Here is a 23993-nt window from a genome sequence, read left to right as displayed (position 1 = left end):
AGTACGCTAGTCTGGGCACTTGAAATATATTATGGTTAGCATGTGATCGATCTGAAGGTTCCCTTGCACGCACCACCATTTTCAGGTACTGAAACGAATGAATTCCTTGTGACTCTCAGGTCAGAACCGAAACTCGAAACACTGATCAGGTCTTGTTGATCAGTATTAAGCAAACCCAAATTAATGTCACTAACTAATTGAGCACCGTCACTAGCTTACTCGAGGGTGCAAGTGCAAGGCAGCTAGTTACTCGAGTGAGCTAGCCATGGTTCTGTTCTTCAAGGTGCTCTTCGGCCCGGCCGCCGTCTTCCTCTCGGCGCTCGTCGTCCTCTCCTGCTTCAAGAGCGTGCCGTACCTTAGCAGGATGAGCTCCACCGAGCTCCCCTCCTACATGTCCTACTTCGAGTCGCCGATCCCGAGGTGCGACATCTTCCAGGGGGAGTGGGTGCCCGACGAGGCCTCGCCGGAGTACACCAACGAGACGTGCTCCTACATCCAGGAGCACCAGAACTGCATGATGTATGGCCGCCCCGACCTGGAGTTCCTCAAGTGGCGGTGGAAGCCCGCCGGCTGCGAGCTCCCGCGGTTCGACCCGGACAAGTTCCTCCGGCTCGTCAGCAACAAGACGCTCGCCTTCGTTGGGGACTCGCTGGCGAGGAACCATATGCAGTCTCTCCTCTGCCTGCTGTCCAAGGTAATTAAGCAGCCGCCATTAATTTGTTGCCTCTCCTCTCTGCTTCTTTGGCCGGTCGGTCACGATCTTGATCGGTCATGGCGACCGGTGCCGGCAGGTCGCGACGCCGAAGGACGTCTCGGTGACGGGGAAGACGGACCCGAACAAGATGCTGTACTACGAGGGGTACAACTTCACCATATACATCTTCTGGTCGCCGTTCCTGGTGAGGGCGGAGGAGTCGGCGGAGAGCCCCGGCGCGTTCAACCTCTACCTCGACGAGCCCGACTGCAAGTGGTTCGCCCGCGTGGCCAGGCTCGACTACGTGCTCTTCTCGGCGGCCAACTGGTTCACGCGGCCGTCCGTGTTCTACGAGAGCGGGAGGCTCGTCGGCGGCAGCTACGTCGCGCTCAACATCACCAGCGACCTGACGCTGCGGCACTCCCACCGGATGGCGTTCCGGACGGCGCTCCGGGCCATCAACGACATCAGGTTCAGGGGGAGAGCGATCGTGCGGACGCTGTCGCCGATGTCGCACTTCGAGGGCGGCGCGTGGGACAAGGGCGGCGACTGCCGGCGGACGCGGCCGTACAGGGGCAACGAGACGGCCATGGGCGGCCTGGACCTGGACTTCTACACGTCGCAGGTGGAGGAGTTCAGGGAGGCGCAGAGGGAGGCGGCGGCGAACGGGGTGGACATTGTGCTCATGGACCCCACCGGCGCGATGCTGCTCCGGCCGGACGGCCACCCGAGCCGGTACGGGCACTGGCCGGACGAGAAGCGGGTGCTGTACAACGACTGCATCCATTGGTGCCTGCCTGGGCCGGTCGATGCTTGGAACGACATGCTGCTTCACATGCTCTCGGATTGATCTCATTGGTAGTCTTTTTGAAAGGAAAAAAAAGATTTGATCTAGCAGTAACACATACAAGTTAATTGTTGATCATGTGGTTAGATTGGTGTAGTTTAGGTTATTTTTTTGCCTCGATATACACGAAGTGTTCGTGGTCATGTACGATTGAGCGGTTGAGCCAAAATGCTCACTGGGACTTAATTCGTCCATATTATGCAGAAGAATCTCATCAAATTAAGTTCTGGCGCTCGTATCAACTTGAAACGCCCTAACCAAATGTTTCATGTGCCTAGAACCCTACAAATGATACAGCCTGAGGGCGCGTAGATTAGTGCTGCTGTTTGACTGTTGTTGCTAGTAATTATTACTGGATTACTGCATGTGCACTGGAGTGTTTTGCCTTCACAGGTGGTTTCAGTTAACCCTGTGTAATTTACTTGTGTGGTTGTGTGCTGGTACATGTAAGGAAATCTGTCAATGTTGGCTGCATCCGCAATCTGCAGTTTAGGTTTTTCTTTGAGAGAGAGATGATATTTACATATTGTCACACTTGTTCACGAACCGGTTCCGAAAGTATATCGTTTTCGTCTACATGAACGTGAACCACGAAGCTTGTGAAGTAATCTCACGACAACATTTTTGCTGAAGGGCTGTGCAAAGCAGGAAAATATTTTAAACTCTTAAAGGGATATCCCTTGTTTATTACATATCATCTAAATAGTTATAAAAAAATGAGAACGCTTATGAAGATAAATTAATACTAAAATACAACTCCATAAATATGCAAGTTTAAATATGACTTCTATAGTCCATAACAAAAATAACAAATATGACTGTGAGTATATGTATACTATTTAGAATTTAATTTGTTATATTTTATGGATTATAGAAGTTATATTTTTTACTTGAATGTTTGTGTGGTGATATATCTCATATTAATCTATCTTCACATATTTTTTTTAAAAAAATTCGTAACTATTTATATAGTATGTATTACATGGGAGGACGATCCCTTAACATTTTGAAATCCACTTCCGTGCAACGGGAAGAACCCACTTGGACCAGCGGGAGATGGGCCTCACGAGAGAGAGGCAGAGAAAAAAGAGAGAGCGAACAGAGAGGGATGGAGAGGCGACTGGCCTGGGCCAAGCCGACTTGGACCAGAGGGAGATGGGCCCACGTATGGTCTCGGTCCAAAACAAAACAGACATGATTTTGGAATTTTCAGTAGAAAATTTAAGTAGATATTTGATACGTAAATTTTGTATAGGATTTGGATGTAACATGTTCAAATAAAGCAGATTAGAATTTCAAGGCATTAGTATAACTTGATTGGAAATATTTATAAAGGGCATTTGCAAATTTGCCACTGGTTTTTTTTTTCTAAATTGCAAGGATGCCACCCGAATAACAGTTCTAGTGTTATTTTTCAATTTTCTATTGGCACTTTTACAATAACGTTTCAAACCAATGGTAAATTTGTAAATATCCCTATTTATAAACATTGGAATTTTTTGGGATAATCCGATAATAAGTAATCACGCAAGAATTTCAATGATGTGAATGGATATGTTCAAGTAAGAGAGGGTTTCGAAATTGGTAGATCTTGACATCTTTTTACTGATTAACATTTATATTTTTTCCAAATTGATAACGAACAGTTGCGGAAAGAGATGAGATCGGTGGTGGACATTTGGATCGGCTGTGGTCGTTAGGAAAAATGAAAAGATGAACAAGGAAGGGTTGTAAGAGGCTCCAACTCTACCAATTAAAGAATGACAGCCTAAACACACTTTCACAAAAAAAAAAGTTATCCTAAAATTTATAGTCCGTTACAGTCTCCGTCAACTGTAGGCTGTCAATGGAGTCCAGGCCGTGTTCGGTAGTAGGGTGCAGTCTCACCGGGGATGCCATGTTGTGCACCACGGACCTATCATTGGTGCATGCCATTGCGCAGGTGGAGAGAAGCCTCAGCATGGGAGCTGGAATCAGGGGAGACTGGTATGACCGGCATGAGGCTTGAGGCCTCTGGGGCATTATTTTAGCACTAGAAGACACTATAATTTTAGAATGGGCGTGAGGTGGGCTATACAAGCCTTGTGACTTTGCATTAACTGGGTCTGTTTTTCCTCCACACCCACTCTAAATGGTCTAAAAGGTTAGTGTAACAAATTGCCACGTTTCAACGCCATCCCAAATCCAGATTCTCTTGGTTAAAAGTGTACCATGTTTAGATATTAGATATACAATCTTCTGCCAGTGCAAATCCAAGTCATAAGCAACCTGGATAGGCAACAGCACAGGGTATCCTCGCGTGTTCGCCCACGCCAATGGTAGTTCAGCTAATTAGCATACAAAAGCCATTAGCGTATGATTAATTAAGTATTAGCGTAAATTTAAAAAATGAATTAATTTATTTTAAAAAGTAATTTTCAATAATTTTTTATACAAAAGATCGATACACTATTAATTGTTCAGGAGAAAAAGATAGAAAATTATCCTCCATTGACGTTTGCTAACGCGCCCAATATCATCTATTAGCTGGCTAGCTAATCTTCTCAATTAATTTGTACCCTTTCTGAGATTCAACAAGAGTGAACATCACATGGAACTCCGATAAATTGGTCTTATATAATCATATACGATATGGATTTCGGTTAATCAGTTGAAGCCCAACCACTAACCATGCACGTCGTCTACGCAGGAGACCAAAATGGGTACCGTACATGTCTGATTGCAGGTGCAAGTCTTGCTGCAAATCGGTTGCATTCGAAATGAATCGTGCGTGGCCGGATACGAAGGTTGATATCCACTATTGGCCCACTACGCACGGAACGAACACAATGATTGTCATCCAGCCCAACCCCTTTGATCAATCAATCAATGACAAAGCAAATCCCTGGATTATCCTTCCTTTTGGTGACAGCTAGCCAAAAATCCTGCCTTGATGCAAGGGATTAGGCGAAGAACATGAGAACAGCAAAGTCCCAGCTAAATCCCTCATTCGGAACTTAGTCATAAACTCATAATATAATAATCCAGCTACGTTCTGTGTTGACATTCGACTTCTTCAATGATTCATTCGTTCATCCAGTCAAGCCGTGTAATCCGATGACCTCACCGGATAATAGTAGTATTCCCATCAAGGCGCCCACAGCAAAAACCTGCGTCTGCAGGCAACTATACGCACGATTGGACTACTACACATGTGAAGCTGTGACTGCAGGCTGCAGCCCTCCTGATGTTCAATTCTTCCCCACAGTCGGTTAACTTTCCAGTTTCACCGTCTCATCCGTTGTATCACTCGCCTGGATGAAAACGGTTCGGAATCTTTTTAGATTTCGGACCAGTTTTCGGGAACCGAAATCATCGGTTGGAATTTTTTTCAAAATTTACCGGAAACAGAAACGGATTCGGATTTTTTTCTCAGAAATGGAAACGGATACGGTAAGGGCACTATTCGTCGGAAATCGGAATCGGTCGGAATTTTTCTCGAAAACTTTTCGGAATTTTTCTGCAGGACTATATGACATAAATTCAGAATATCAACCAAAATGGCCAGCCCACTTCAGCAAGTTAGCCTTAAGTCCTTAATAAAAAACATATAAAATCACTTTACTTTGTATCAACTTGTATGACACATACTTTTTTTATAATATGATATGTGAATTTTTATAATAATCTACGTGACTATAATAATTTATAAATTATAGCCTTTATTTGGTATTTAGACAATCATTAACAAGTTAACAAGTTTTTATAATACGATAAATATCCGTTACCGTATCCGCTCCGATTCGAATGCGAGCTGTTTTCATATTCGATAATATTCGATTCCGTTTTCGTATCGAGGTTTCTGATTTCGATTTCAATTCCGAAAAAAATATGAAAATGGAAACGGTAAAGGTGGTTTCCGACCGTTTTCGATCCGTTTTCATCCCTACTCGCCTGGCCTTGTTCGCAAACACTATTCTATATTGACTAATTGGTGCACGTAAAACAGAAACAATCGTTAGCGTATGATCAATTAAGTACTAGTTATTAAAAACATAAAAAAATTACCTAATTTTTAAGCAACTTTTATATATTTTTTCATAAAAATATATTGTTTAATAGTTCAGAAACATAAGCAAAAAATGACTTGGCGCTCATTTTGTCTCGCACTCCCTCCATGTGACAGATACTTTATTTTTAACTCATATCATTTGTTTTATAAAAACTGTAGTTCTTAAGTAGTAATTACATTAAAGTTTGGTAAAGTAAGACTCAAAATTATTAATATTTGAAAAGTAGATAACTAATTCATTGAAATTTGAAGAGGTGAAAATATTCTAGTCTTTATGACTTTGTATTAGGCCCTGTTTATTAGCAAAATTTTTTGGGAAAAATGTCACATCGACGCGTACGATCACATATTTGAAGTAATAAACGTAATCTAATTACAAAACAAATGTTAGATTCCGTCTGAAAATCACGAGACGAATATTTTGAGTCTAATTAATCCCTTATTAGCACATATTGGTTACTGTAGCACTTATGGCTAATTATGTATTAATTAGACTAAAAAAATCGTCAAATGATTTCTTCGTAGCTGTGTAATTAGTTTTAGTGTTTATGTACATTTAATATTTTATTTAGGTGTTTAAAGATTCGATATAATGTTTTTAAAAACTAAACCTGGCCTTAGTTTGTATTAGGTATGCTAAAATGAAACTGTTTGGACAAAGGAATTGAGGGAATACAATCTTACCGCCCCCATTCGATCAGGCATCGAAGTCTACCCGAAGTGTCGGTGACCTACAGCCTACACAAGGGACAGTGGTGATAGACTGATAGGCTGCTTAGCTGCACGTACAGATCGGCTACAGAGCACCATTTGTTCGGGCATAAATTTCAGCAGCTGACGTCGTGGATTTTTGTACTCTCTCTTACCAGCAGTAAAAAATGAAAAGGGTGATCTTTGTGATCGATTGATGCAGGTGAACGATGGTGCTGGCCCATGGCTGCTGGCACCCAGCAGTGCAAGGGGTAGACTGTTGCCTTAATGTAAACCGTTTAACTGAAGCTGTTACTAGTTGTGAAGGCATCGGGCAGCGTTCGCAATCCATTAGTCAAATCAGCGCACGTAAAACGAAGAAAGTCATTAGTATATGATTAATTAAATATTAGTTTTTACAAACTTAGTAAATAAATTAATCTGATTTTATAAACAACTTTTATATAAGTTTTTTTCAAAAAATACACCGTTTAACAGCTTGAGAAACGTGCGCATGGAAAAAGAGGGAAAAGAGGGAGAAGTGTCCCACCTTGGTCGGATTCGAACGCTGCCATCGTGAGGACAAACACAAAGTGGATTTTAAACTTTGGAGATAAATTAGTTAGTTTGGCCCCTAGTTAGCTTTAGGAGCAGGTATTAGTACCCAGTACTGACTGGATCTTGTCATCATCCTGTCACGTGCAGGCATAGTTACTTCCATCACTCCATGTGGTGAACGATGTCAGTATCAACTCGATAATTTACGCCGTTGCATAGTGGGCAGCCAGCAGTGCCCCAACCGTGATCAAAATTCAAAATTCCAAAGGCCCAGTAAAGCTCTCCTTTATGTATCCCCGAAATTTTACTGAACTTTTCTTCCACAAAGTTTCTCAAATCATATCCGGCTGCCTTTTCTGGGTGGGTGGGCCTTTTCTAAGGGGTTGTTTAGTTGGCAAAAATTTTTGCTAAAGGGGTCACATCGAATATTTGGCCGGATGTCGAAAGGAATTTTCGGACACGAATGGAAAAACAAATTTCAGATTCCGCTAGGAAACCACGAGACGAATCTTTTGAGTCTAATTAATCCGTCATTAGCACATGTTAGTACTGTAGCACTTATGCCTAATCATGTCCTAATTAGGCTTAAAAGATTCGTTTCACGATTTCCTCCATAACTGTATAATTAATTTTAATGTTCATATTTATTTAATGCTTTATTTAGTTATCCAAAAATTCGATGTAATGTTTTTGAAAAAAAATTTTGAGAACTAAACAAGGCCTAAGAGACACCGTGTTGGTGCGTAATTTCTATGTAAGCACGGCATAGTTGTACTGTGGATTATGGTTTTCTTCAGTGTGAGCAAGTTGAGAGTAACTTTTGACACAAACAAACATCCCGTGCATGAAGACTCTGGTAGTACAACTCTGGACCTCGGCTCTCTTTCTGGCATAGCCTATCGCCTAAGGCCCTGTTTAGTTTTCTAAAACTTCATTCATAACAGGGCCTTAGGCGATAGGCTATGCTAGAAAACTAAACAGGGCCTTAGGCGATAGGCTATGCTAGAAAACTTCATTCATGTTTTTATGAAAAGTTTTAGAAAACTAAACAGGGCCTTAGGCGATAGGCTATGCTAGAAAGAGAGCCGAGGTCCGGAGTTGTACTACCAGAATCTTCATGCACGGGGATGTTTGTTTGTGTCAAAAGTTACTCTCAACTTGCTCACACTGAAGAAAACCATAATCACAGTACAACTATGCCGTGCTCATATAGAAATTATGCACCAACGCGGTGTCTCTTAGGCCTTGTTTAGTTCCCAAAATTATTTTTTAAAAATATCACATCGAATTTTTGAACACCTAAATGAAACATTAAATATATATGAATATTAAAATTAATTACACAGTTATGAGGGAAATCGTGAGACGAATCTTTTAAGCCTAATTAGTAGTACATGATTAGTCATAAGTGCTACAGTAACCAACATATGCTAATGATAAATTAATTAGACTCAACAGATTCGTCTCGAGGTTTTCATGCGCAATTTAAAATTTGTTTGTAATTAGACTACGTTTAATGAGCATTTTATAGTCCTTGAGTAGGTACTAAGAGATATTAAAGTTTTAGTGTAAAATTTGGTACCTTATAGTATCTAGGTACCAAGAGATACCAAAAATTTACACTGAAATTTTGGTACTTTATGGTACCTTCTCAATGATAGTAAAATTTATCACGTTTAATACTTTAAATATGGGACCGTATGCATCGATGTGATCTCTCCAAAAAAAATTTCAAAACTAAAAGCAGCCTAGTTAATTTGCCAATTTGGCCCATCAGAGCGGAAGGCGCGGAGCCAGTGCATGCTTGCGTGGGTGTCCTTTGACCAGAACAAGGCAGTAGTGAGGCAGTACGCCCATCTCGCGCACAAGCAAACCAACGGAGCGGAGCTCTCTTGCCGAATCCGCCGTGCCTGCCTTCCCCACCACCACCATCTTTATTTTCTCCCTATCACCATGTGCGGCACTGCCCATCGGTGTAACCCCATCCCTACCACTTTGTCGCGATATCATCTCCATCGATCGCCATCGCCATCGGCGCGGACGGCATGGAGCCCTCCGAGACCCAGCACGACCCCCCGATCGATGGAAAAAAGACAACATGATGCTGGATCTGAGCTCTACGGCACGCATCGTCCCCATCATGCCCCGCACGCGATCCGTGCGGCCATGTGCGCGCGTCGCCGGCGAGGGTTGGTGGCGCTGGCGCAACGTTTCCCCGGCCGGCCCCACCTCTCGCCGTGAAAGGATATGTATATCTTGTTTGCCCGTTTAACCCAGCTGCACTGGCCGGAAAAGAGGAGATCGTATGCACCGGCCCAAAGGCCAGCTGTTTCGGTTAACGACGCCACGTCGCCGTGTCTCCTTGTACAGTAGTAGCCGGAGCACGGTCATGATGAGGAGTAAGTGCTGCACGAGAAAAGGGAGTTTCTTTTTCTGACGGTGCCGCCGCTCCAGTACTACTCGTACACTAGCAGCAGCAGTTGGTCTCTTCACACGCTTAAGTTTCGGGCTCAGTACCTGCCTGATCTGGGATTCCCGTGCTGAACTGAGCCACAACTCCTTCCAGTTTTGATGATGTTGAGCTAAGCAACGAAGAGAAAGATCAGATCAGAGAATCAGGCAGGCCATCCGTGTGATGGCTACTTCGAGCTTCGGGAGGACCGGGGCGACCGGCCAAGTGCCGTTTCCCTGCCACATATGGTGAAGTTAGTCCGTAGCCCGACCAGAAGCATCTCGCTCCATCAATCTCCTAAAACAACAGTTCTTATCACCAGTGTCTTTCTTTGTTAATCCGCACCTGGGTAATAAAAAAAAGAGAAGGATTAATCCACTGCTGGTTAGCACCCCGGTAAAACAGACAACGATTCTTATTGATTTGCGTGAACTGATCGAATATCGTGACCTAATCCAGTCGTTTTTGGTTTGTTTATCTCAGATGTTCCATCCCGTTGGTCGATTCCCCTGCAGTACTACAACCAAACCAATAGAATAGAAACAAAAAAACAAAGAATAATTGTAATCAGTCGAGATCTGCTGCATGCCGGCCGCCTGGTTGTGCAAGCACGACGGCGACCCAATAGCCGGTCGTAGACAGCGGAGGGTTGACAGCTAGATAGCTCGGCAAATGGCACGCGGTGGGAGTATTGATCCCAACATAGGTTATGCAAGGACATGGCTGGCCAGCCACCGTATGCAGCTAAGGTGAATACTAGCGACGCAAACTAAAGCCAGCCGCTAACTACTCCCTCCGTTCCTGAAGGAGTATAATAAGAGTCCTTACATTTAGATAGAGTTGTTTATTTAGATCTATGAATTTGTAAAATTAATCTTTGGTTCTTTAATCTCGAGTTCATGCACCGCCTAAGGTTCAATGTGTATATAATGTAGCTCAGGATGATTCTACGGTTATCTAAGATGGTTAAACTTCAATATTTTAGCCTCTCCACTTCAATATGTCCTAAATTGGCTCGCACTGTTTTTAAATTAGATTGGATGAGAGTTGATTTTGATGTACACTAAGGGACATATAAATACAATTTATTTATAAATATTTTCTATTTTTACTTTTAGAATGAAACTCCCCCAACTTGTTTTTATATATGCGTCTTTTGGCCACAGTATCCCATATGGCGTGGCTAAATACCTCTAACGAGACGGTCTCACAACGTTAATTGGCCCTCTATTAAGAATACCAATAAAATTTTTTTATTACATCAACTCCTCATGACATGAGTATTATTTAGCCAATTTAGACATAGTGATGTAGTCAAAAGGTTCATAAAAAGAGAGAAGGGTTTAATTTTAAAAATAAAAAATAAAAAGGTTAAAGTATAAAAATTCTATAAATACAAAGTTCTTGTCATTGTGGACACTCAAGCTAGCCCTGAAGCTATATATTTGCACTCTAGACTTTAGTTGATTTATCCCAAAGATTTAGGTTCTAACATATATTTTACAAGTTTATATATGTAAATAACACGTTAGCTCAAATTTAAAGATTGACTATATATTTTACTCATTCCAAAATACCACACAGTACCATAAATCTAGACGGAGGATAAGTTTAACAGACACCTATCCATATGTATAATGTTAATACTTTCTTAATGTAAAACAATTTTTAAGGATAAATATGGACACTTATTTATCTAGATTCATTCTTACAATTTAATTATTTTGATAAAGAATAGTAATATGTTGCCATATTTTATAATGGATATATGAGATTGCTAAGGTAACATAATAAATAGTGATAAGGACAGACATGTTCCACTGCGAGCGCCCCACTTGCCAGTATTGAAATGAGCCGCGCACCTACTCTCCTGTGACCACCGGCTTCAAGAGGAGGAAGAGATAGCAAAGCTAGATGATACAGCATGCGAGCAAGCAAGAGCGGTTTTAGCCACCAAAGCCGAAAGCCGTCGGGGCATCGGCTCTCCTGCCGCTTCTAGCTAATACAGAGCTAAGCAAGCGCCAAATGGTTCCGATTGTTCTTCTTGCTTCTGAATTGTTGTGACCTGTATCTACAAGGGTATAGTTAGGTAGATAGAAAGAGGGGAGAAAGGAGCCGGCCAGAGGGCGGAGGAGCGGCAGGGGGCGGCGGCGAAATGAAGCTCCATTTCGTGCTCAGGTTCCTGTTCGGCCCCGTGCCGGTGTACTTCTCGGCGCTGGCCATCCTCATCCTGCTGACGAACGCGCAGTACTTCGGGCTGGTGGGCGTCACCGTGCCACGCGCGACGAAGCTGGCGTCGTCGGCGCCGGTGGTGAGCGTGATGAAGTACTGCGACATCTTCCGCGGCGAGTGGGTGCCGGACCTGGAGGCGCCCTACTACAACCACAAGACGTGCTACATGATCCAGGAGCACCAGAACTGCCTCAAGTACGGCCGCCCCGACCTCGGATTCCTCAAGTGGCGGTGGCGCCCCTCCGGCTGCGAGCTCCCCCGCTTCGACCCCGTGCAGTTCCTGCAGTTCGCCCGCCACAAGTCGCTCGCCTTCGTCGGGGACTCGTTGGCTCGCAACCACATGCAGTCTCTACTCTGCCTCCTCTCCCAGGTACTCACCCCCCACTGCGGCACTGCGCTCGCTAGCTTTCACAGGCTTTTCAGTCTGTCAAGTTCAATTCTTTGGTGAATGTGTGCGCGTGCGCGCGGTGTCACAACGTGAGACGTTCCATGTTTGCGCAATGGCCCGAGAAGGCGATAAGCTGACCGATGGATTTCCTCTCTGGGACGGGGCAACTGTAGGTGTCGTATCCCAAGGACATTTCGGCGAACCCGTCGACGCAGAACAAGGTGTACCATTACAGGGCGTACAACTTCACCATCAGCATGTTCTGGTCGCCGTTCCTGGTGCGGGCGCGGGAGCCCGACCATGACGGGCCGGCGCACACCGGGCACTGGAGCCTGTACCTCGACGAGCCCGACCAGTCGTGGGTGTCCGAGATCTCGCGGTTCGACTACGTGCTGGTGTCCGCCGCCAACTGGTTCTCCCGCCCCTCGCTCTTCTACGAGAAGCGGCGGCTGGTCGGGTGCAGCTTCTGCAGCCGGCAGTACGGCGTCCCCGACCTGACGCTCTACTACTCGCAGCGCCGGGCGTGGCGCGTGTCGCTGAAGGCGATCAACGACCTGGAGAACCTCCGCGGGCGGGTGATCGTGCGGATGCTGTCGCCCATGTCGCACTTCGAGAACGGGACGTGGGACCAGGGCGGCGACTGCAAGCGGACGCAGCCGCTCCGGAGCAACGAGACGGTGATGGAGGGCCGCGACCTGCACTTCTACACGGCGCAGATGGAGGAGTACCGCGCCGCGGAGAAGGTGGCGGAGGCCAAGGGCCGGCGGATGATGCTCATGGACGCCACGGCCGCGATGCTGATGCGGCCCGACGGCCACCCCAGCCGGTACGGCCACCTGCCCAACCAGAAGGTGCAGCTCTACAACGACTGCATCCACTGGTGCCTGCCAGGCCCCATCGACATCTGGAACGACATGCTCTTCCAGATGCTCCTCGCCTAACGTGATCGATCGCCATCGGTAAATGCAATTTACTACTGCACAGACAGGATTGCTCTTGCTGTTGTTTCAAGGCAGTTTTGACAAGGATTTTTATTCGATATTGCACAATAGATTCTTTTTTTTTCCTCCCCTCCCCTTTCCCTTCATTTCCTTTCATTTCGTTACTGCTGACGCGAATTTTTAATGGATCGTCACCGTAAAGAGTGAACGAAAAAATGTGCCTCCAAAAGACTACTGTGATCCAGTCACTCATTCATTTCCCAAGATGAAACCAACAAACGCAAAGCTACACTTCTACACCAGGTTCCAGGTATCGGATTCCTCGCTCAGTCCCCTGGAATGCAATTCGCGCAGACCCAGTTCGAGGTGGGGTGTGTTGGGGTGGACTGTATTTTGTACGGGAGATGCCGAGTAAAAGCGCGCGTAATTTCACTCGGGCCGTGCCGTGCGCTCGAGGCGCACCGCATCTGCGCGGATCAATGGCAGTGATGGCGCCGGGACAGAGAGTGCCGGGGTACTACGACTCTGGCGTGGTGGCCGTCGTGGCATGCACAACGTAAAATGCCAGACGGTACACGTTGCGCGTACGCTTGTCGGCAAGGAGGTGGGGGCTTTAGCTGGAGGCGAGTGAATGCGCCGGGGGTTGGTTGGTTGGTGTGCCTGTGCACGCGACGGTGCGAGTGAGGTCGGTCTGTGACTGTGCGAGACTGACGCGGTGACGCCCACAGGTACAGGGCCCGTTGCGAGTTCACCGTTTAACCGCAGCTGGAGTGCTAGTATTACTTAGTACTAGCTCCGATCTAGAATCTGACATGGATCGTGGATGGCGCCTGCCGCCTCTAAGGTCTTGTTTAGTTCCTAAAATTTTTCTCCAAAAACATCACATTAGATTTTTGGACACCTAAATAAAGCATTAAACATAGATGAACCAACAAACTAATTACACAGTTATGAAAGAAATCTTGAGACGAATCTTTTAAGTCTAATTAGCTCATGATTAGCCATAAATGTTACAGTAACCAACATGTGCTAATGATGGATTAATTAGGCTCAAAAGATTCGTCTCGCGGTTTCCAGGCTAGCCGTAAAATTCGTTTTTCATTCATATCAAAAGCCCTTTCCAACATCTAATCAAATATTTACCGTGACACTTCTCTCAAAAAATTTTCTCAATCAAAACGCCACCTCGACGCGAGGACCGGTCGAGCCTGGGAGACGCAGGAACGGCTCGCTTTATTTCGGGGGAAATGGCGCGGGCATATGGTGTGGGCCTCCACCGGGGAGCACTAGAAAGGAGTCTACCACCGTAGGGTGGGTGCCGCACTTGAGGCCCACTGGCTACTGTGCTGTGTGAGAAGCGTAACACGCCATCCGTGCAAAGGTTTACCCATTCGGTCACGTCTACCAGTCTGAGCTAATCGTTTTTTTACCGGCTCAGCCATGCGTGCAGGCATACGGCCCGCTTGGCTGCGTTCGAGTAGGGCGCGCCCTCGTCTCGGCGTTACCGATCATCAGCGGCCCGGCAGGTCGGGGACACGAGGACTGGAGGAGAGCCGTGATGGCCGTATCCTCACTGCTCACGTACGTCCGCTATGGCGCTTGCCGACGCTTGCTCTTCGTTCGGCACCGACGCTTTCGCCCAAGACCAAGTCTATGCTTCGGCTCTCGGCGCACGTCGAACAACTTTGACGACGTGGTTCGTGACAGGCTCAAGACGAACGTGGTGGACGCGCAAGCAAGACGACGTACCCAGTACCCACGCCATAATCGCACCGGTTACACCACTAGCAGCAGCATCATTACTTGCCGAGCCACTCATCTAAATTTGATCATTTATATTTTTATTTAGATGATCATTTAAAACAGTTTTATTATTTATATCTTTTTATACTCCAATAGACTATCCATATATGATATTGTTTATATTTTTTAAGAATGGAGAGAACATCTAATTATCTAAATATGTATATTCTCTTTTAATATTATTGATGACATTCAAAAATAGAAAATAAAGTGGATTAGCTGAAGCTCAACTTTTACTCTCTGTCTTCTATTTTAAAAATGAAGGATGAGATAAGCGATCTCACATGATGCTCTAAAAGGGTCAAAAGCGGTGCCCGCTGGAGACCAGTTTTCTTTTCCCTTTTGAGCTGAAAGCGCCCGTTCTATTAATTAGGCCAGGGTAGGCATCGTCATTAGCATGTTAATGGTTGAGAGATTGTCATGATGACTCATGCTTGCTATGTTGATAACGAGGCATCTCTAGTGTACTGTCACGCCGTCCCAATCGGCCTGGTGTGCTTGCATTGGGCTGCCAGGTCCATCAATCTGTTTCATCATCGGTTTAGGCCCATTAAGAAGCTAGAAACAGAATTTGCACGCGCATTGGTGAATGGTGCAGAATTCGGTGTGTATTTAATAATTTCTGATATATCAGTTGCCGATAAGCTCAAAATCACGTGTCACGCATTATCACCATTTTTATGAACCACACAATCGGCAATTAGCATAGCCGAGCAGTGCATGTTGACTGGATGTATAGTCATGTAACGCTGCGCAGTCCCAAGTCCCTACTGACCCGCACCGAAGGCCTCGACGGGGAAGGTCTTGGTGACGCCGGCGAGGCTCTTGAAATGGATCTTGCCGGTGGCCGGTAGGTCGACGGTGATCTCATTCACCGGCGGCCACAGCATGAGCTCCTTGGCCTTGACGCCCTTGAGCTTCTTGATGCACCTGTCCTTCACGTACCCGGTGATCTCCACGTCGTAGCTCACCTGCTTGCTCACCATCTTGAACTGGTGCTCCACCTTCTTCCGCTGCGCGATCCACATGTAGCCGGTGGGCCGCACGAACCCGACCTCGACCACCTCCGCCAGCGGCAGCAGCCCGAGCGGCAACCCGAACTCCTCCAGCAGCGCTGCGGCCATCTTCATGCCCTCCTCGTGCCCCTTCTTCACCACGGCTCCCTCCCGCTCAGCCATGGCCTACCAGCTCAGCTAATTAAGCTACTATAACCTGCTGCTAAGCCCCTTGCAGCTTATGTAGTATATGCTTTGTGATTTGCATCAATTGGTTATATACGTGGAAGAGAACAGTTGGAGAAGAATGAGATATTGAGTGGCCAAATTAATGAATTGCAGCCTCGAATTCATCGTTGGGTTTTGGTTGTTTGGCATGCTGATGTGAACCATCGGTGATAATTACGTGGTCCATGAGCAAGGCGGTGTCGTCGTGCATCGTTTTGTCCGAAGACTCGGCAATGCGCTGGTGCGATGTTCTGTTTCATCCAGGGATTTTTACAACGATCTTGTGGAGTAATATGCAAACACAATGGTTTCTAACTTTTAAGAGTGCATACACTTGCCCAATTGTGCATTGAAAATGACTGCGGGATTTGAAGTGGTTGACCGTATGACTTTTTTTAGAAAAAAAAAGATTATATACACAAATGAAAAATAACTTAAGAATAAAACTTTTATATAACGATCTAAAAGCAAAAGCTAGAAAATTAGACAGAGCTCTAGCATAAAGCAGTACGACGGGTGCCGGTAACCGTGATCGCAAAGGTTGGTATCCCATCTATTTACTTTGGCTTATGTTTATAAGAATTTAAAGTTTTAACTTTAAATTTAAAGTTAATTTTGGATTATTTTTTACCGAAGTTTATTTTTCAGCGGTAGATTTTAGATCATAAAAAATACGCATATAAAAGTTTATTTACAAATTATTTTTTGTTTGTAAATATGACATTAACTTTTTTAAACTTTGTTTCATAAAAAACCAAGCGATCATTCCTGTAAGTCCCCCCTCCACCAACCCGCTTGAATGAAACGAAACGAGCATGCAACAATATGGAGCACGAAGCGGCATCCTCGTGGCCGCTAACGGGATGCCATAATTACTCTTTAGGTGTTGGATATGAGTTAATAGGAGCATTTCCAGTAAATCATGCATCATATCCTCCATCTTAAAATAACATATGTAGAAAAAAAAGTGCTCCAACAAATACTTATCACATCTATTATATATATAAAGTAACAGAAAAAGGAGGCACCACGTTCGCTCTCGTGGGCTAGAAAATCCCACGTTAATGGAAGAAAATAGGGAAAAAAAGAAAAGATAAATATTTTTTTAATTCAATCGGACAAGGACCAAGGTTTAGATAATTTTTTCGGACCATGACCAGCATGTTGCAACGTGGCTTAGGACTCCGAAAAGGGGCAACACGTTCTATAAAAGATAAATATTGATTGATTGATTAAGCATGTTATTAGTATCAAATTTAGGCCCTAATACCGAGAGGGTCAAAGAAAGTCCATGCGTAAATATATCTCAGATTAAAAAGTTTAAAATAATTGATATTGGGGGAATAGTCTATCTATAAATACAATTTAGAATATCTAAAACAATCAAATTAGAAATACAATTTCGGAATTAAAATAAAGAAAAATAATAAAAAGATTCCACATGTAAATATAGTTTAGAAAATTCAAATCTCGGATTAAAAATTTTAAAATAATTGATATTGAGGGAAGACTCCATCTATAAATATATTTTGGAAAGATATAAATTTTTTCTTAAAAATAGGAAGAATTAAGAGAAAGAGTCAAATTATAAATACAATTTAGAAGTATATAAAATTTGAATTATAAATTCAATACTATACAGAAAAGAGTTTATATACAGCTTAGAATACAAGGAAATAGGGTTCTATGTAAAAATATAATTTAGAAAATTTTGAATTCAAATTAAACAATTAAAAAGTAATTATTATCCAAATAAGAGACTCTATATAGATACAATTTATAATGATGCTAGCTGCACAATATGCACGGGCTACCATACTAAAAATTATCGCGTTAATAGAAAAAAGAGAAAAATATATACCGTTGTTAGAATATGGTGGATTTATATTTTAATGGCTGAGATTGATAGGATACATATAAGGAAACAAATACCACACATATGCCTCTCCAACAATTAATACAGTTGATAAGTTACCAGACATGCTATAGAGATATTTTTAAATATAATTAAAAAATAAATTCAAATTAACAATTCCAAAATAATCATTATCAAGATAAGACCCTAAATATATACTAGCTCCGTTTTATATCGTAAGACTTTCTAACCTTATCTAAATTTATTAATTGATAAATGTATATAATTTATATATATATGTCTAGATTTATTAGCATCCATATGAATTTAGACAGAGCTAGAAAGTCTTATATTGTGAAACGGATAGAGTATAATTTATAACTATGCTAGCCGCACAATCTGCGCGGGCCACCGTGCTAGTTATTCATAAATAGAATATACTCTATATTGGAGAGGGAAACGCTACACTTTGTGTTTTCTCACCTTATGTCAAATGCTTCGTGTCATCGTCTGGATGGAGGGAGGAGCGGGCTGCCACCGCTCTAAGCGCTAGCCCGCGCCGCTGCCACCCGCACGCCCGCTAGCTTGCGCCGCCTCCTGCTCCCCTCCGCGCAAGAGATTTGCTTCGGTTCAATAAAAAGTATATCGAGATATTAAATTGTTTCCTACTATTAAATTTATTAAATTTAGTTGAATAGAATATACACTATTAGATCCAATGATAAAAATAATTTAGTCTCTCACGGTACCATGAGATATACCTCGAGGTATTTTTATTGGACTGAGATAGGACCGAAGTAAATCTCCCCGCGCAACTATCTGCCAGCCCGTGTGGCCGCTAGCCCGCTCGCGTTGCCTCCCGCTAGCCCATGCCGCCACTCGCCAGCTTGGTCCCGCTGCCTCCCGTCGGCCGGATTCACTCCTAGCACATCCACGGAGAGAAAGAGGATTGAGTTGAGGGTAGTTAAACAATTTTACTAAAATATAAATATAAATGAAGCACTTAGTATGAATGATTTTTTAGAGTGCAAAGGAATAGAATGGAGAATCTCCTTTAAATCGTTAGAGAATCCCAACAGCTCATTTAAATTTGGTTCTTTATATCTTACTTTGGATGGTCATCTAAAACAGTTTCATCCTCTATATATTAGTGTGCTCCCTATATTTGCATCTATATTCTAGTCTATTATATTTTTTTGATACATGTAACTTTTTATAGTGGCCAAAGTGGGGACATCTATATTTAGATGTTCTCTATCCTGATATAGAGGACATCTAAAAATAAAAGATAGAATAGACGTTCTGTTGGAACACTATTTTTACCCTCAATCCTCTATTTTTAGGATAAATGATAGGATAGAAGAGCTGTTGGGGATACTCTTAGATAGTTATCTAAATAGTCATATGGAGGATTAAATATAGATGATCTACTAGCAATGGTCTAGTATCTTACAATTATACATACAGCTATGTTAGATCGTAGAACTCCATCACAGGTAAATAGAAAGAGGAACACCATAATATAACTATGCTAAGAACAATACAGTGTACAGGGAAAGGATGGTGATAAGGCTGGTCTGTAGTAGCTAGGTGATACGTTGATTAGGGAGGAGCACCGGCATTGGGAGGAGCGTACGGCATAACGGCAAATTAGTCACCGGCATTTTTCTCAGCATAAAGCTAACGCGAAAATCACCATAGCCTGCTAATATAGGCTTATTATGCATGCTTAAGGGAACGGGCATTTATATTAATAACCACTACTTTTATTCATTCCAAACACCAACAATAGTATTAGTCCAGTGAAAACCAAACGACAATCCTCAAAAAAGTTGCACATTTTAGGTTCTCAAATAGTGATACATAGAGTTCAAACTGTCAGATACTGACAGTTTATGAGGATACCCCGGGAGTTGGCAAAAACTTTATGAAGATTGTCGCAGCTCCGGACGCACAAAGTCTGCATCAGCAGGCACTGAAATGTCAACGGTGGGCCTCAACTGAGCACACACTTCAATGGCACCATGGACAGGATCGGAGAAGAAATTGCTGATGAGGTCTTGATTAACTGGAGCATTTTTGTCAACAGTCACAAAAGCTTGTTGGGTCAATATGTAGTCAAAGCGTGGCGCCCATTTCCTTGATCCCAACCGGGCTGTTGTGGAGCAGTTATCAACCATGAATGCCACCCCACGAGCATGCATGAATGGGTTCAGGGAATCCACAGACTCGATCAAACTCTCGTTGATGATTTCCGAGTAAGAATGGCCCTTCTTTCTAAGGACTTCAATCTAAATCAGTGTAAAACAGAGCAGATGAATACACATTTTACCAACCAATGTATAAACGGAATCTAATTTGAAATAAATAATACAATCATCCAACCTGTGCCATCATAAGTGCAACATACACTCCAGCAGTGAAAGGATGTAATGGGCCAAGATCACCTGCTGGCCGTGTTGAACGCACCCTTTCACCCACTTTCCACATTCGTGTTTGATCAATGTTGCCCATCGGGAAAGCAGGAAGCCCTTCCTTTTCCTATAAGAACAACACCACAGGCATCAAAAATTTTATATTGTTTCAGCACTCATGCAAGGAAACAAGATTATAATATGTTTTATAAATATGGAAGAGAACATACATATAATCTCCTTCCAGCCAAAACAACACTTCTAATTTCACTTCCAGAAGAAACATCTTCATAGCATTCATACAGTATATCCATGCATGGATAATATGCTGCACTGTAAGCCTCAATAAATTGCTGCTTGCCTTCTTCTGTCAATGAATTGTACACTTCAAGCATCCCCTAATAAAATTGGTAGTCATGCATTAAGTAGAAAGCCCAAAAGAGATTAAATAAACAAAATCATGTACTTTGTTGTAAATTAAGTAAAAAGCCTTAAACACGTAATGGGAAAGTATAGGCATGCACCTTTTTCGAAATAGTTTTAGAGATGATTCCAGTGATGCACTCGACAGTGTTCTTGTATGCTGAGTCCTCATCCATCCCATGCTCTGTGTATCTCCTGAAAAGAGCCTCCACAATGCCATGAACAGCCCCAAGCAAAATACCTGGAAATAAATTATTAGCCACAAGCTTAAGCAGAAAATTGTTAAGGCAGACCAGAAAGTAAATCACCTCGCTCGCCAAAAATATCGCTCCGGTACTCCTGCTCTAGAGTAGTAGCAAATGTGAAAGGAGAACCTAGAGCAACTGACCACCCAAGAGCGACATCTGTAGCTCTTCCATCAACATCCTATATAATGGAACATGCAAAAGTGATTAGTCAATATATAATTGATGGAAGGACCAAAGGAACATTTCTTCTTAAATGAAATCAAAACAGGTGAGTAGCAATTATAAATACCTGGTGTACAGCAAAGCTGGAGTTGATACCAGCACCGTTTACTTCTTTCCCCTGAACATAAAGCCTTCTAACTGACGGACCCATTCCCTTGGGACACACAGCAACAACACTGATGTTTTTAGGGAAATCAAGGCCAGCGGATTGCAAATGTCCAAGGAGAAATCCATGTGACAATCCAAGAATACTGTTGGGTTTCATGTGTGAGAAAATTTCCTCATAGTTGTCCGCCTGTGCAAAGTATAATACAATTCATGTCAATATTCATGGCAAAACTGTGCAGGCCACATAGAAATGAGACAGCAGTTCACTGTAAAACAAACCTACGTATAACAGACAATCAGATGCACAAGCTTAACAAAACTGTTTTGAAGCATACAAAATTATGATATATCAACAACTAAGATGGCATTCCAGAAGAAACACTCAAGCTGACATGATAATAAATATCATAATATATGGGTTTATGTTACCTTTTAATTCTAGAAAATTAGTATGGTGGCAAGTTCTCAAATATATCTGAGCAACATGTGGTCCAAATAAGATTCGGTATGTGGAAATCACCATGAAATATCAACACATAATAGTATGGTAAGCCAAGATTCTAAAAAGATCTTCAGAAATTAAACCAGGTAGGACAGAAGTAAACCTGAGCAGCATCTGATATCAACAACAACAAAAGATCACTGCTTGAGATAGTCTCCCATATATCTCCAAGTGTCCCGCTCTCTTCAGTAAATCCAGCAGCTCGTGCTTCTTCAAAAGATTTAGAGCCTTTTCGGAGACCAATCTGAAATAAAATATATTTGAGTCAGATGCATCAGTAACTAGCTGTAGTAACTGTTGAAGTGCAGAGAAAGATGACCATGCACACATTCTCAAATGAAGACTTAAAGGCAGATATTATGTCCCTCTAGCCATCTTACAGAAAATTTGGTGTTATTTTCTTAGAAGACACAACGAAATACTTGATAGCTCATGCATGCTAAGTTAACGACATTTAATGAAAATATACGGGAAAATAATCCCCATTTATCATTTGTAAGATATATGGGGCTACCAGAGCACCCACAAAAAACTAACCTTAACAACGATGTCTGACTTTGCCTCAGCAAGAGAGTCTCTCAGGTTCTGAGCTTGTGCAGGACCCTGCAAAAAGAGAAAAAAACATAGGCTCTGTTAATAACTTTAGCTTTGCTAATATATGCAATTTTCTGTCCAGAAGATGTCTATATAGGGTACATCAACTACATAAATGCTCAAGCAACTGGGTGTAATTGTGTATTCAGTAAGAACTCTATGCATGCTGTTTCAATAATGAACACTGGTACGGCACCAAACAGCATTCATACTGACATGGTGACTTTCTACTTAGCATAAACTAAAGGCGAGCTCTCTCCCATTTATAGTCAAACTAAACTTGAAATACCATCATGTCAGAGATAGTTACAAAGAACTACTTCCCGTCCCAAAATAACTTCATCTTTCTAGCTCAATTTGAAGCCGGAGGAAGTAAGTGAGGAGAGAAGGCTCGATCAATACAAACGTTGATTGTCCTCTACAATCCGATAAAAATAACTTAATCTTTCACACAAAAGGTAATCCCCAAATCACCGCCGCATATCTATTTTCTCGTGAATGGTACTTAACGCGCACGAATTCCAGCCACAAATAATCAAATATACAGAGAAATAGGTATATTCAGTAGATTAACAAAGGTGGCAAAAAGCCGCCACCATCTAGAGGTATATTCACCTGAGATCCCCATCCGACTACACCGATCTGCTTGATCCCCTTGAACGCCTCAGGCAGCAACGGGAACAAATTCCTCCCGCCCCTCACAATATACTGCAGAAGGACCGCCCACAAACATCAACAAAACTGTACCTTTTCACGAAATAACCACATTAGGATCATGGGAGAAGACGGGGGGATACAAATCGGACCTCGTCATGGCCAGCTAGGGAAACCTTCTCCTTCTTGAAGACGGAGGTCTCGAAGTCCAGCGACGGCATGGCGGTCCCGATCACCTGCTGCGACGAGACCTTGGCGGCCACAGCGCAGCGGCGGCCGGCGGCTAGGAGGCATGGGGGCTGGGCGGCCGGGAAGGATACCGAGCCGGCGGCTGCGGATTTGGAGGCGGGGTTTAGGGTTTTGGGGCGGGCGAGCGCGGTGGAGGAGGTGGAGGTGGCCGCCGCCATTTCGGGGTGCGAGGAGGGCTAGGGTGAGGGTTGGGGTGACTGCGGCAGTGGAAACAGAGAGGGGATCACTGGAGACGCGTCCGTGGCCTTTATATGTGTGCTGCAACGGTGGCAATAGGAAATTCGATTTTGCTATGGCTACTAAACATAAAACTAGGTTATGTTATGTCTGGGTGAAATGAAGCGTGTGCTGACTGCGGAGCGTTTAGCATACATTACTTTTCTATTTAGCGTCGTAAATTTTTTATTTACCTTTAATTATTTATTTTATTTAAAAATTATGTGCAAATATGCAAAAATATGAGTCATTTTAGTGGGTTTTAAGTAAAAAATGAAATTGCAACAAAGTAAGGAATAATTATATAAGTTTTTGAATAAGGTAAATAGTCAATCCAAAAACCCAATAGCATCAAATAAAAAATTATGGAGGAAGTATTCCATTCTAAAGTTTGACTTTTAAAGTATTTTTGTAACTTAATTTGGGACTAAGAAAGTATCTTGCAAAAATCTTGGTGTGAGACTGAGGCCAAAGTAGGAATAATGCAAAAGAAAAGGTTAAAATTGAGTTTGGTTCTAGTACCACGTAATGTTTCATTTCCTCCATCGTTCATTGGTCCGATATAAGTAGGAAACGAAAGAGCCAAATTAATTTCTTGAACCAAATTATGATGCAAGAATGTAAGCCAC

At 43.1% G+C, this 23993-nt stretch overlaps 4 protein-coding genes across 4 annotated transcripts; 2 read left to right on the top strand and 2 right to left on the bottom strand.

The window, feature by feature from the left end:
• The first annotated feature begins 261 nt into the window (after positions 1-261).
• LOC102710344 (protein trichome birefringence-like 21) lies at positions 262-1560 on the top strand. The gene is made up of 2 exons (XM_040520194.1): positions 262-694; positions 792-1560. Exons 1-2 carry the CDS (start codon positions 266-268, stop codon positions 1542-1544), a joined length of 1182 nt encoding a protein of 393 aa, XP_040376128.1. The 5' UTR covers positions 262-265; the 3' UTR covers positions 1545-1560.
• A 9606-nt stretch (positions 1561-11166) lies between these two features.
• Positions 11167-13078, top strand: LOC102710064 (protein trichome birefringence-like 19). The gene is made up of 2 exons (XM_006644385.3): positions 11167-11894; positions 12086-13078. The coding sequence occupies exons 1-2, from the start codon at positions 11448-11450 to the stop codon at positions 12851-12853; spliced, it is 1215 nt and encodes a 404-aa protein (XP_006644448.2). The 5' UTR covers positions 11167-11447; the 3' UTR covers positions 12854-13078.
• A 2155-nt stretch (positions 13079-15233) lies between these two features.
• On the bottom strand, positions 15234-15874 carry LOC102709782. Its single transcript, XM_006644384.3, has one exon. It carries the CDS (start codon positions 15832-15834, stop codon positions 15424-15426), a length of 411 nt encoding a protein of 136 aa, XP_006644447.1. The 5' UTR covers positions 15835-15874; the 3' UTR covers positions 15234-15423.
• Positions 15875-19482: 3608 nt separating this feature from the next.
• Positions 19483-23359, bottom strand: LOC102709503 (ketol-acid reductoisomerase, chloroplastic-like). The gene is made up of 10 exons (XM_006644383.3): positions 23052-23359; positions 22861-22953; positions 22189-22254; positions 21755-21895; positions 21109-21336; positions 20880-20997; positions 20673-20812; positions 20379-20546; positions 20120-20275; positions 19483-20025 (listed from the first exon to the last, which is right to left on the bottom strand). The coding sequence occupies exons 1-10, from the start codon at positions 23304-23306 to the stop codon at positions 19660-19662; spliced, it is 1731 nt and encodes a 576-aa protein (XP_006644446.1). The 5' UTR covers positions 23307-23359; the 3' UTR covers positions 19483-19659.
• Between the last annotated feature and the right edge of the window lie 634 nt (positions 23360-23993).

This window comes from Oryza brachyantha, chromosome 1 (assembly GCF_000231095.2).
Source record: "Oryza brachyantha chromosome 1, ObraRS2, whole genome shotgun sequence".
Lineage (NCBI taxonomy): Eukaryota > Viridiplantae > Streptophyta > Magnoliopsida > Poales > Poaceae > Oryza > Oryza brachyantha.
This window is presented reverse-complemented; position numbering and strand designations above follow the sequence as displayed.

Bases quoted from the DNA above. Each gene is read 5' to 3' on its own strand.
- LOC102710344 (XM_040520194.1), top strand. From the start codon at position 266: ATGGTTCTGTTCTTCAAGGTGCTCTTCGGCCCGGCCGCCGTCTTCCTC. The intron at 695-791 runs GTAATTAAGCAG...CGGTGCCGGCAG, and splicing joins TCCTCTGCCTGCTGTCCAAG to GTCGCGACGCCGAAGGACGT.
- LOC102710064 (XM_006644385.3), top strand. From the start codon at position 11,448: ATGAAGCTCCATTTCGTGCTCAGGTTCCTGTTCGGCCCCGTGCCGGTG. The intron at 11,895-12,085 runs GTACTCACCCCC...GGGCAACTGTAG, and splicing joins TACTCTGCCTCCTCTCCCAG to GTGTCGTATCCCAAGGACAT.
- LOC102709782 (XM_006644384.3), bottom strand. From the start codon at position 15,834: ATGGCTGAGCGGGAGGGAGCCGTGGTGAAGAAGGGGCACGAGGAGGGC.
- LOC102709503 (XM_006644383.3), bottom strand. From the start codon at position 23,306: ATGGCGGCGGCCACCTCCACCTCCTCCACCGCGCTCGCCCGCCCCAAA. The intron at 22,954-23,051 runs GTCCGATTTGTA...GTCCTTCTGCAG, and splicing joins CCCTAGCTGGCCATGACGAG to TATATTGTGAGGGGCGGGAG. The intron at 22,255-22,860 runs GTGAATATACCT...CTCTTTTTGCAG, and splicing joins TAGTCGGATGGGGATCTCAG to GGTCCTGCACAAGCTCAGAA.